The 14,275-nt window shown below is 32.7% G+C and overlaps 1 protein-coding gene across 1 annotated transcript in view; it reads right to left on the reverse strand.

Annotated features, from left to right (window-relative positions):
* Positions 1 to 300: 300 nt before the first annotated feature.
* The window catches only part of LOC140434850 (microfibril-associated glycoprotein 4-like), a 33,018-nt gene continuing 19,043 nt past the window's right edge, over positions 301 to 14,275 (reverse strand). The window contains exons 3-5 of the mRNA XM_072523423.1: positions 11,843 to 12,064; positions 11,330 to 11,566; positions 301 to 2,719 (exon numbers count right to left, since the gene is read on the reverse strand). Of these exons, the coding sequence (XP_072379524.1) occupies positions 2,538 to 2,719; positions 11,330 to 11,566; positions 11,843 to 12,064 (641 nt within the window). The 3' untranslated portion in view covers positions 301 to 2,537. The remainder of the gene's footprint in view (positions 2,720 to 11,329; positions 11,567 to 11,842; positions 12,065 to 14,275) is intronic.

The following is a 14,275-nucleotide window of genomic DNA, read 5'->3' on the forward strand; positions in this document are numbered from 1 at the left end:
AACGACTAGTAAGTTGTAATGACAATTTGAGATATGTTGTAAATATTTACTTTCTTCTAATTACAGTGTCTTGAAGAAGGAATAAAAGAATTCCGAAAGCTCGACCAAAAGTCAAAAGAGTGTTTCTATAACATCCCGGCCAAACCTACAGAAGATGGCCCCTGGATCACCTGGGGAGCATATTAATACTACAATGTTGTCTTACAAGTTTAATTTTAGGAAATTAATAAGGTGGACAATTACCACGACATGATAAACCACTGATACACTTTACTTAGGTACTTGATAAAAGAAAATATATTTAAATCGAGAGGGGAATCTATATTTTTCTCACAAATTATGTTTACATATTCCTGTAGCTTTTTACCCTAACTATTACATATATGAAGGGTTAGGGGAAAACAAACGATGTCAATTTTATAAGAATTTTAGGTAATCAAGTTATTATGTTGACAATATCCGGTCCCAAACACGTTAGAAAATACCTATACTGGATAAAAAACAACGTTGTCCGCGCGGTGCTGGTATTCTTGCATCTTGCATCTTTTCGCGGAAGTTTATGTTGAGATGAGTTCGAGTGAAGAGTATTTGTGTGATGATTTTAAAAAAAAAACATGAACGAAAGAAAATTGGCCGAGCTGCAGATGTAATGAAAAAGTTGAGGTTGCAGTCTCACGAGTTAGGAGATGATTGTAAGTGCACAAGATTGAAGTGTTTTAAAAACACTAGGATCAATAGATGCTTAAAACTTATTTAGCTGGCTTGATTGCTGTATTGCCAGTTATAAGACGAAGGTCAAGACAAATCGATGGAGAACAACATCATGATGCTACATACCGCTGCAAACTACGAGTGAAGAGGGAAAACATGGAAATATCTGTCTGCAGTAGTGCCTTAACTGCAGTGCATGGTATCACTAGATCTAAGTTGGTTCATATTCAAACCTCACTGAAAACTTCTGAAATTGCTCCTGTCGACAAAAGAGAAAAGCATTCTTCAAAACATCGTCAGTTAACTTCTAATTTGAGTATCCAGATTCAGCAACATATTGCTTCATTTCGGGGCAGGTTAAGTCATTATGGCATTCAGGACTCAAAGGGTATTTAAGCGAAGAGTTGAATATTATGAAAATGTTTTAAATGTTTAAAGAAAAGTATCCTGCTGCATCTGTTTCGTTTGATATCTACCGAAATATATTTAATAGCAAGTTCAACATTTCAATCGGATATCCTAGGACATATACCCATAGCAAGTGTGATGAGTTTATTGCAAAAATCAAGACTCCTCATTCTGTTGATGATGCAGCATAGATAAAAGCTCTATCTACAGAAAATAAATTGCACAAAACTCGTGCCCACGTTTTTTATGATAGAAAGCGAGCTGTCCAAATAAAAGCTAGAAGAACTTTTAAATATGAATTAATCGCCATGGACTTCCAGAAAAATATTTCGCTACCCAACATCAGCAATAACGATGTTTATTATAGGAGCCAACTTTCTATCTTTTCGTTCAACATTCACGTACTGTCTTCAGGAAAATCCGGTTTTTTTACATATCCTGAATAAGTGTCAAGGAAAGGACCCGACGAGGTATCGTCGTTTCCTTTCTTCTTCATTTTCAATAAACTACCAACAGAAGTCCGCCATCTTCACATTTTCTGCGACTCAGCTGGCAGACAAAATAAAAATTTCACGATTGTTCGGCTACTTCATTACATTATCCACGATATATAAAGCGTCTAGATACTATTTAAGTCACATTCCCGATCAGAGAACATTCGTATCTAGAATGAGATAAAAACATGGGCTTGATAAATTTAAAGACTAGGATGGAACTACCCGTAGATTGGATAAATGTATTACAAGATGCAAGAAAAAAACCGGAACCGTTCAAAGTTATAGACGTGAATCAGAAATTAACGAAACAGTGGACTACTTTTCTGCAAGAAAAATTTATTCGTAAGGGTCCAATCGCTCTGCAGCAAGTAAGAGAACTTCAAGTGATGAAAGAAAAACGCGGATTGGTTTTTTACCGAACCACTTATAATGGAATTTAAGAAAGCAAGCAAATAACAAATAGATCAATAAAATCTGGTGTTCCTAGAAAAATGAAAGATGGCGAATTTGAGCTACCAAATCAAGCATACCATGGACCATTACCAATTTCTCAAGCTAAGTATAACGATTTACAAGTGTTAAAACGATTTTGTCTTCCAAATTCTAAAGAATTTTATGAAACATTGCTACCAAAATGAAAAAACTCTATGTAAGCTTATGTCAAAAATGGACATCGTTGGTTTTTAACAGGTTATTTGTGACGTTTTTTTTATTTTTTCAACTACAATCTAATAATCTTAAGTTTAAATTCTTTTGTTTAGATGTTAACAAAATAATAATACACTACCTAAAAATATTTTCGTGCAGTGTTATTTATTTATAAGATCGTAACAAGCAGTTTGGTAACGTTAATTAACTTTTCTCTGTAAGTTACTTCTGTGACATCGTTTGTTTTCCCCCTTACCCTTTATATTTATTAATTCAAGACTTTGGTCTGATCAACATTCTGCTTCCATACAGTAAAGTTGTTGCTTCTGACTTTAATTCATTTCCTTCTAATCTGTTCCAGTTCATGCCCCGTAGTTTACGATCAGGGTTGGGCAAATTTCTGAGTTGTCCATTTAAAGTAACACAATAGCATTTTTTATACCACCAGCCACCACCTGAAATAAAATATTATTTTTTATAAAATACCTAAAAATAACTTATTATAAAAATACAATTTTTCAGCTCGAAAAAGGGGACTTACGCTCTGGGAGGTAACAAGCATCTGTTAACAGAAGAAATTAAATCAACATCACATCTTGGCCATCACAATCCCCTGATGTATATCTAATTAAACATGCCTGAAACATGATATGTCGCATTCTATTAAATTTGCAACACAGTGCACAGACTTTGCACAGCAACCACTTCATTAGAACGATGCCCAAGCGCGTTAATAACTGTATAATTAATCATGAATTCTCAACAAATTATCGAATCAGCTTCTGGAGTAAGTTTGCGACAAGGAAATTCCCTGTAAGTCATACTATTCAACATATAAGTAGAAGAAACAGTCACGGCCAGCGAAATTGAGCGAACAGCAGCCCACCGCTCATCACAAATCGTAGTATATACAGATACCATAGTTCGTATAAGAAGAAACAAGAAAATATTGGAAGAAACAATAACAATGCTGGCAAATAAAGCACATTAAAGAGGTCTAGAAATTACCGAAGGAAAAACGAAATATCTTTTTCTGAGAGTTGAGAATCTTCTAAAAACCTCTTCTAAAAATCTCTGGGAAGGTATTCTAGGTGTGTTGGATTCAGTTCGTTACGCTTTACCGTAACCAACTAAACTCACCTCCTTTTCTCCAATTGATGGGACTGGGACCGCTCTTAGCGAGCTTCGTCATCTGTCTCATCAACTTTGTTGATACTCCTATCAGGCACTTTCTGTGACTGTCACGTTTCAATCTACCACGCAAAAGAGAAATCGCTATGCGATTGTCGCCTTCAAGCTCATCAATCACCTCGCTAACAGCATTAAATACCGCGTTCGTCGTAGAACGAGCACTTAGGAATAAAATTATTGTTTGATAACATTTTCAATCACTTTTTCAAAAGTAAAAACAATTCTTATGTGTCTGTAATTGTGAGTTTTTGAAGAATAACCTTTTTTGTAGGTTTCAATTTTAAATTTTTGCTAATAGTTTCGCGAACGTCCTTACAATTAAAATTACTAAGAGTGTAACGATACGATCGTTAATAATCTAACATTTTGAACGTTAGCAAACCGAATCCCTACATTAACTACTAATTTGCCGCCGGTCATAGACCACGACTTAGGGAACTTCCTTACCAGTAACAAGGCTACTAAGGACATTTATTTATTTTTTCTAAACTATTAATAATTTAAATTTAAACTTTTTTATATTATATATTATATCCTCGGATACTTAGGCCTTCAGCCTAAGTGGGTTACGAAACAGATTTGTGCACAATCCCTGGTCAGTACCCTCAACTCTTTGAATCCTTTTACTTCCCTTATTTTTACATTTCCACTTTATCTTTAATTTATTCATTTATTAATATTTTACATAACAACATAAGTTGTCAGGATACATTATCCCATTTTATGGTTACTAGTACGTACCTTTATTTTGTTAAATTGATGTAAGTTGTGTACTGGTCTAGTTACTTAACTGACTATTGTCATACTTTAAAACTGCCTCCTTTATTAATTTGTCTAATTATTTAATTATTGTGTGCTATTTTAAGTACTATTTACTCACACCAATTTACATATTTACCAATTTACCTCATTGTCAAAGGACTGGGTAATCAATTTTTTGTAAATAATTATATTTTGGGTCATGTTATTTTTTTTCCATACTTTTAGATAACTGTTTTACTTAGTAACTTAGTTTTTGTATATAAATATTTTGGAGGATATATTTTAGACATTGTTTGGTATATAATACATATTTGTTTTGGGGATATAAGTAAATTAAGATTATATTTAATATAGTGTATGTAGCATTACAGATTATTTGTTTTCCCATAATCTTTTATTTTTCAGTTAGTGTATAACTATAGATACCCCAATTTGGTGTGATATTTAAAATTCACCATGGCGCCCATCTCAAGATCATCTTAGGATTCTTAAGATTGATCTAACTATCTTAAGTTACTACAGGCAAGCAAACGTGCCGACCTCCTCTCTGAGCAGAGTTCTCATTCTCTTGAGCTAGTGTTTGAAGTAAACTTTATATTTTCTTTTGTATTGGTTACATTCCCTGTTGTTTAACAATTCTATTTAACCATAAATATTCTGATTCACTACAGTTTATCTTCTTACATAATTTCTCATATTGGCTTCACCATCGCAGGCTTTTCCCTTTTAATAAATATAAGGTTGAATGCTCGAATAAATGAACTTTGATCAGATATATAGGCATATATCGAGCACAGTTTAATTAAATCTTGCCCAAGTACTTTCGATCCCTAGATCATCTTCAGGGGCATTTCGTCAATTGTGGCCTATCCGGCAAGAACAAGATGTCATAAACATATAATTGTACATTACACTACACTACAAATAGACAAACAAACACTTTAAAATAATTTAAGGAAGGCTACATTGCTTGAAGAAGTATTCTGTCTCCGGCTTCTTCAAGCAATGTAGCCTTCCTTAAATTATTTTAAAGTGTTTGTTTGTCTATTTGTAGTGTAGTGTAATGTACAATTATATGTTTATGACATCTTGTTCTTGCCGGATAGGCCACAATTGACGAAATGCCCCTGAAGATGATCTAGGGATCGAAAGTACTTGGGCAAGATTTAATTAAACTGTGCTCGATATATGCCTTTTATCTGATCAATTTTCCCTTTTTATTTGCAACACTTAGCTTTTCCCTTTTTTGATTCGTAACAAGAGACTTTAAAGTTAGAGAGACCTCTTCTTTCACAACCTGACAAACAAATAGGACTTGCTCGAAGAAAAGTAATTTCTGTAATTAAAGAGGTCATCGACATTAATAGTGGGAAGAGATGTAATTATATTCTCTACAATTATGGTGAAAAATTAATTTATTTTGTCTGGAGGTAGATCAAGCTGTGCCGATCTGAATAATGTGTCGTTTTTTTCGAAATTTACTATTTTCCAGCAGTCTCTAGGTTTATTATTGGAATCTTGGAATTAGTAATAAAATTAAAGTAAGCTGACTTTTTAACAATTTGTTATTACCAATTATATTCAAATTTTTGTTGTTAGTATATGGTTGTATGTATATAGTTTTCAGAAATCAGGATCCTTAGTGGCATCTGTGCAATGTGTTTAATAAGAAAAAGATTAGATCTGTAAGACCTTAATTGATTATTAAACCATTGCACGGGTGTTTTTTCATCAGTTTGTCGTACTTTTTTAAAAAGTTGAAGAAGATCTTCACAAGAAACTTAAAAAAGGACGGCCCGTTAGAATGTGATCCCTAAGTGACCACTTGATTCCTTTTTGGGCCACAGGCAACCCACTTTCTGTGCCTAAACTTAAGATCTTTAATAAAACGACTTAAGATCTTTAATCCATCTAATACCAAATGATGCAACACCTCTGTACTGCTCCCGATTCAGTAACAATACAGTAGAAGATCACATTGACGGATTTGATGGAAACTTAAACTTTGATGTACAAAAAGATTAATGTTTACTTAATATTATCATGATATTCAGAAAATGGTAGTGTTAACACCGAGTTCATGATTTTTTATATTTTCGATTAATTTCTAAAAGTTATATAAAAATGTTCAAAACAGCGACTTTGTGCCATAATGTACATCTACATCTCTAGTGTAAGAAATAGACGTGTGTAAATTCTGCTCCATAATAATTTCAATTTTTGGTTATTGTGAGTCGATAATTTTGCTGATTTTGCGTGCAGTGTGTAATAGAAGAATAAAAGTGTTAATGGTAATTATAGCAAAGACATCGGAAGAGAGGTAAGTGCATAACCTCGATAAATTTAGGAAGGCGAAGGAAATTTTATTTACTCTCAACACAAAAAACTAAGAACAAAACCGGCCCAGGTAATTAACGCTATATCAGTTTTAAAAGCTAGAGGTGGGCGTTGCCACATCAAACCGTTCCAAAGTAACTGACAATTATTTTAATTGAAAATTAATTTATTCAGGAAGAAAACGTGAAAATAAAGTACTACAAGCTACTGCTTGAGAGAACTATCTTCCTTCGACGCGTTGAGTGGGGAGGTTGGCTCTATCGCGAGTAGTAGCAGTAAAAATATGGATTCAGATGATAATACATCCGATGACAATCGGAAAAGAAATAGAGAAGAAGAGGGACTGTTATTTGGTCCCAGTAAAAAAGTACAAAGAAGTCCAGTTAAAAGTCACAAAGATGACAGCAAAATAGATCAAATACTAAATATGATAAAAAATTTAACAATAGAGTTACAAGAATTAAAAACTGATATAAAAGAAGTAAAAACGGAACAAAAACAATACAGAGAAGAAATGAGGGAACTTAAAACTGAACTAGCAGAACTAAAACAAGAGAATAGTGAAATCTGGAAAGAAAATGAACAAATCAAAAAGGATCTGAATGAGACAAAAGGACGCCTTGAAAGGCTGGATAGAATAAGAAAAGAAAATAATGTGATAATACAGGGAATGACAATAGAAACTGGAGAGAGAAGAATACTAAAAGAAGTAATAGGAAATTTTATGACAAAAGAGCTAAATATTACCGTAAATATAGAAGAAGCAGTGAAACTAGGAGATAAAACATGTTTAGTCAGACTGCCAAACAAAGAAGAAAAAACAAAAATTATGGAAAACAAAAGTAAACTTAAAGAAGTGAAAAAAGAAAAAATATATATAAACAATGATCTAACGACAGAGGAATTACAAATACAGAAGGAAATACGAAGAATAGCAAAAGATGAAATAAAGAAAGGTAAACGTGTCCAAATTAAAGCCAACAAACTTATAATAGATGGTCTAGAAAGAAGATGGAATAGAAACACCAACCAGCTGGAGGACCATCATGGAGGTGGTTCAAAAAACTAGCAAGGGATGAGACGATGCATTATTCGTTGACGGACAAGGCAAAGAAACAGGAAATGACTGCAGATAAACCCGGGTACAACAAAAGTGCAATAAAGAAAGATAGACAAGAAAACAAAAATAAAAAACGAAGACAACAGAACAAAAAAAATAAAGAGTTGAAAATAAGCACATGGAACATAAGAACCATGCTAACTCCAGGAAAAATGCTAGAAATAGAAAAAAAACTCAAAAAGTATAAAATAGATATTGCAGCACTGCAAGAATTACGCTGGGAGGGACAGGGACAGATTGACAAACAAGACTTTACAATGTTATATTCAGGAGGAAAGAAACAAGGGCAAAAAGGCGCGGGATTCATGATACCAAGGCACCTAAGAGAGAAAATTATAAATTTCAAGCCAATAAGCGAAAGGATGGCCTATGTTAGAGTCAACAGCAAACCATTTAATATATCAGTCTTGAATTTATACGCCCCCACAGAAACAAGCAATGCAGACGAAAAAGAAATCTTTTATGATAGGGTCGAAGAGGAGATAGAAAAAATACCCAAAGAAGATGTCATATTTGTACTAGGAGACCTCAACGCCCAGATTGGAAAAGAGGACTTTTTACAACAAATTGCAGGAAAGCATACAATACACGAAAACACGAATGACAATGGGCAAAGACTATGTAACCTAGCAACAAGAACAAATTTGTTAATAAGCTCAACAAAATTTGAACACCCTAAAATGCATAAGGTAACATGGAGGTCACCAGATCGGAAAACATATAGTCAAATTGATCACATAATGATTAATAAACGAAAGCAATCGTCAATAAAAGATGTAAGAACGTTCAGAGGTGCGTGTGCAGATTCAGACCACTACATGGTCACAGCCACTATAAGACAAAAAGTTAAAATTAAAACAAAACAAAAAAACCAACATAAAAAGTGGAATGTCAATAAAATGAGTAATGAAGAAGTAAGAAAAAAATATGAAGAGGCAGTAACAGTTCAAATAAAAGAGAAATATAAAGCAGAAGATATAAACACAGAATGGGAGACGATCAAAAAATCAATAGAAGAAGGTGCGAATATGCAGATAGGTAAAAGTCAGGCTAAAACAGAAAACGAATGGTATAACCAAGAATGTAGAGAAATAACAGGAAAAAAAGTGCAAGCCAGAAATAAATGGCTAAGAACAGATAGAGGGGAAGACAGAGAAGAATATGAACAATTAAGAAGGAATGCTAAGAAAGTGATAAGGCAAAATAAAAGAAGATGGGCAGACAAAAAAATGCAGGAAATAGAGCAGGAAAGAACAAACGGAAATACGAAAAGTTTTTACAAAAAAATTAAAGAACAAAACAAAAAATACAAGGGCAAAACAAACGGAATAAAAAATAGAGAGGGAATAGTGATAATAGAGGACCAAGAATACAAACAAGTATGGAGAGATTACTACAGAGAGCTCTTGACGGAGGAAACAACAGAAGAAGAAATGCATAATGAGGAGGAAACGGTGCACGAAGAAGAAGCAGATGAAGTAGATATCGAAATTTCAAAAGAACCAACATTAGAGGAATTGGATGAAGTAATACAGAGAAGCAAAAATGGAAAAGCCCCTGGTAAAGATGGCATTAATATGGAACTAATAAAATACGGGGGAAGGGAACTAAGAGGAAAAATATTGGCACTATTGAAAAATATATGGAAAGAAGAGAAAATGCCAGCGGACTGGGAGGTAGGGCAGATCATAACAGTACATAAAAAGGGAGACCAACAAATCTGTGAAAATTATAGAGGAATAACGTTACTAAATACAACATATAAAATATTGACATCAATAATAAAAAAGAGGTTATCAAAGATCACAAAGAAGACAGTGGGACAGTACCAATGTGGATTCACAGAAGGAAGATCTACAATAGATGCAATACACACAATAAAACAAATAATGGAAAAAGCAAACGAGTATAAATTAGAATTGGAAATGTTATTCATAGACTTCAAACAGGCATTTGATTCAATCAAAAGGAACGGATTAATGATAGCACTTAAAAAATTAAAAATTCCACATAAACTCAGAAAATTAATAGAAATGACAATGAGAACTACAAAAATAAGCATAAAGACACAAAGAGGAGAGACAGAGGAATTCATTATAAATAAAGGGATGAAACAAGGAGATGCCTTATCAACAACGCTATTTAATCTAGCATTAGAATATGTACTACGAAATATAAATAAAGGAAATCTCAGAACAAGAGGTGGTCAAATAATTGCATATGCAGACAATATTGCTATTATTGCAAAGAACAGAAAAATAATGAAAGAAATGCTAGAAGAAATAAGAGAGAAAGGGGAGGTAATGGGGCTAAGATTAAATCAAGAAAAGACAAAAATATTAAGATTAGGGAAAAAACCAATGAAAGAAAAAATCAAAATAGGAAGTTCTGAGTTTGAAGAAGTAGAATACTTCAAATACCTAGGAGTTACAATAAGTAAATCCGGAGAAAGGAAATCCGAAATAAAAGAAAAAATATTAGCAGCAAATAAAGCTTATTTTGCAAACAAAACATTACTTAAAAGCAAAACACTGACTAAAAAAAGTAAGATGAGCATTTATAACACCATAATTAGGCCAATATTATTATATGCAGGAGAAACAATGACGATGGTTAAAAAAGATGAAGAAGACTTAAGAATAGCAGAGAGAAAGATTATGAGAACCATACTAGGACCAGTCAGAACAGAACAAAATGAATATAGAAGCAGAACAAATGCAGAAATTAAGGAAGAACTTAAGGAAGACATCGTAACTAAAATAAAGCAATGCAGAGTTAGATGGTTAGGTCACATTTGGCGAGCAGGCGATGAGGCAGTGACATACGCAATGATGGAATGGAATCCAGGAGGAAAAAAGAGAAGGGGAAGACCTAGATCAAAGTGGCTGCAAGAAGTTGAAGAAGACCTCCAAAGGGCAGGAGTCAGAGAATGGAGAGGAAGAACTAGAGACAGGAAAAAATGGAGAGATATTGTCAAGAAGATAAGATAAACAAAAAAGACTGATCCACTTAAGAAATCGGATCTAGAAAGCATTTGCGGTTTAACCCCATACTGGGGTGTATAGCCATTATATATATATATATATATATATATATATATATATATATATATATATATATATATATAAATGTTCAAAACAGCGACTTTGTGCCATAATGACACAATATGACGAAAATCGTAAGTCAACCAAAACCCTTTTTATTTATTTCCTTCTTCTTTAACATTAGCAAGTTACTATTTCGCACTTAGAGAGAACATAAAAAACTGTCTTCGAAAACAAAAAATTACGGCAGTTGTAACTTATACTAAACTTTAATAAAGTAAAAACTTTGAAGTGAAATATCTAAAAATCAATTTTTGGGGCTTGGTCTAGTGATACATAACGCTGTGCAGATCAGAGTTACATACGCAGCTCAGACAATGTGCCTCAGAGATAAAAATTTAGGAACGTTCGAAAGGTAAATCCTTAGAAGAACTATGTCTCCGATAAGTAAGCAAAATGGAGAAATAAGAAAAAGAATGAACCATGAATTAACAACATATTAAAGGGAGAAGGTATAGTTAGATTTAATGAAGCACAAAGACTGAGATAGCTGGGACACATGAACATTTTTATAGCTTAAATATAATTATAAGATGACAGTTAATACTTACGTGCTAAATTTGCGCAGCTGCCCTCACTCCAAGTATCACGGTCCAAATCAAATGTACTAAACGTTTGCCCTTCATGCCATTTCATACAGTCGCCGGTTGTATTACCCCAATAACCCGCTGCATGTTTTAATGCATATCCATCGTATTCAGATCCTATTCTAAAAACTGAATATCTAGCATAATAATTTACCAAATTGTGGTCAGTTATTTCTATAAGCAACTCGTTTGTTTCAGTGCCTAAAAAATATAGTTTAAGTCAATATACTTAACAAATTTTCCACGCTATCAAAAGAACAGCAGGAGATTAAATGACACATATTGAAAATAACGGAATTCAGATAACGGAATTCAATCACCTTGTTTAGGACGGGATGAATAAAATGGAAGGGTGTGAATGATGGGTTGTATGACCGAAATATTCCAATAAGAGTGGTTGGTATTTTAAATTTTCTTAAAATTATTAAATTTTAAAAGTTCTCTAAACTAAAGTTTAGATAAAATAATATAACATACCTGTTAATTGATATATATTTTCTAAACCCAACCAAAATTCACCTTTAAGATTTCCAAATCCAAATTTATATTCTCTGTAAGATCTATTAAAGTCCTCAGATCCATCAAATCTCTTTTGAATGTGTGTCCATCCACCTCCTTCAATTTCCATGTCGCATAATACTCTTACAGGTTTTTTATGACCACATGGTAGAATTTTGTATAAACCAGAATTTTTGTAACCTTAAATAATACAAACTTTATAAGAACGATTTTGCAAATAAATAAATTTGAGATACTAGCCCAGTCTGGTTATGCAAAAATCATCGATATATGAAGCTTAGAGGGTTACTAGATGACAAATAGATCAAAAAGTACTCTTAGTTTAACCTTCCTTGTTTCTTAAAGTTTAAAAGTTTTTTTTAAAGTTATTTAATTTATTTATCCCTGAGGCTAAATATTTGAACTATTGAATTTGCTCTATTAATGATGCTAGACACATTTAGCAAATTTCATAGGATTCTTTAAGACTTAAACTATCTCTCTAAAAATTACTTACAAAATAAACGTTTGAAAAAGGGGTATGTTTTTTACTTATAAACAATTGTAATAACTTCTATCTTTTTCAAGCTACAGATTTGTACGTACAACCATTGGATAGCTAATAAAAAAACTCGCATTAAAAAAAACCTTCTAGGACCAAAAGGAACGAAGTTAGAGACTATTTAAAAAAAATGATATCTCCATCGTTTATAAACATTAAGAAGTAAAATTTGCACAAAATTTGAACAAAAATCTAAACTTTGTTTTGAAACTTATAGCTATAAAATTCATCAAGTTTTTCGAAACTTACAGCCCTTCGAAACGAAGCTACTTTCGAAAGATCAACATAGGAAATTGGAGGGGATAACTGTTTCAGCTTGGTTTTTTTTTTCGAGATCGGAACTTCAAATTGAAACACGTAGGAAAATTAATGTTATCTCGGCTTCCATTTGCAACTAGAAGCTATAAATAACTTTTAAACTGTTTGACAGATCGGGGTAAAATTTCACACAAATTTAAAAGACGGTAATTCCTCGATGTTCAAATGTACTAATAACATTTTATTTTGTTAATAAAAAAATTAATAAAGTTTATAAATTAGTGCAAAAAACTGCTTTTTTTGCAAATATCTTTGTAAATTATTTATCAATTTTAATTTAAAAAACGGGAAAATAAAGATATTCTTAATATAAAAAAATGATATAAATATCATTTATGTAAAATATAAGGAAAAAACTTATAGACAAAAAATCAAATTGTGACCATAAATTATTGTTTAAAAAAAACGCAAGCTAAAAATACGAGTACTTCTTCACCTATTCGTCATTTAGTAACCCCCACCTATGTCTTAAAAGCTTCAGATATCTGCGAAAAAATTTTCGACCTTTTTTTTAACCAGACTGGGCTATACTAGGAACCATGTTATAAGTGATCACCAATTTTACAAGGTTAATTTATATTGTAGCATGCGCTGACAGCGTGTTCATATAAAGTCAGCGAAAAAATTATATAAAGTTTAGAAGACTTAACATCAGCAATGGAAAAAATGTGATTTATTGTAAGTCATAATACACAGAGTGTTACAAAATGTTTTTATCAGCCTATAATTCAGGAAGTGATGAATATTTTGATTTGAAAATTGGGAAATGTCAGTTGGATACACAATAAAATCATTTGATATATACATGAGGCCTGTGACGTCATTACGGTTACTGTGACGTCACTGTAATGGAAAACGAAATGCTTTTTATCCCAAACTCAACGGTGTACCATAATGAGGGTAATAACCCATTAATGATCACCGTATTTCATTTAATACCCAAGACCCTGCTATTGCAGGGTCTTGGGTATTAAATGAAATACGTGGGTTGCCATGTCGGGAGCAATGAATTACCTCTTAAAGGAAATCTATAGGAAATTGTTTTGAATGGATCCATCTGTCAATGCCAAAAGAAAACATATCATCAAATGATTTTTGGTTTGTTCTGCACAGTTGTCACTGTACAGGTACAAATTTTCAACGCTAGGCAAAGCATAAATGTTCAAGTAATGTAATTTCTTTTTTTCTAAATATACCTATCTTCTTTTGATGTTGGCGACCACATTGACCCATCTTATTCTATTCGCAGCAGCTCGAAATAGATCAGTTAATGTTAGACTAATCCACTTTCTAAGATTTTCCAGCCAGGATATACGTCCACGTCTAGGGCCTCTCTTACCCTCAATCTTGCCTTGTAGAATCAACTGTAAAATCAGTATTTATCATTACGCATGATGTGGCCGAAGTAAGCCAATTTTCTGTTTTTTATCGTGTTAATAATTTCTTTGTCTTTTCATAGCCTCTGGAGAATATTTATGTTACTTGTGTTGTGTATATATGAGACTCTCAACATACGTTGGTAGCACCACATT

The sequence above is a fragment of the Diabrotica undecimpunctata genome, chromosome 2 (assembly GCF_040954645.1).
Source record: "Diabrotica undecimpunctata isolate CICGRU chromosome 2, icDiaUnde3, whole genome shotgun sequence".
Classification (NCBI taxonomy): Eukaryota; Metazoa; Arthropoda; class Insecta; order Coleoptera; family Chrysomelidae; genus Diabrotica; species Diabrotica undecimpunctata.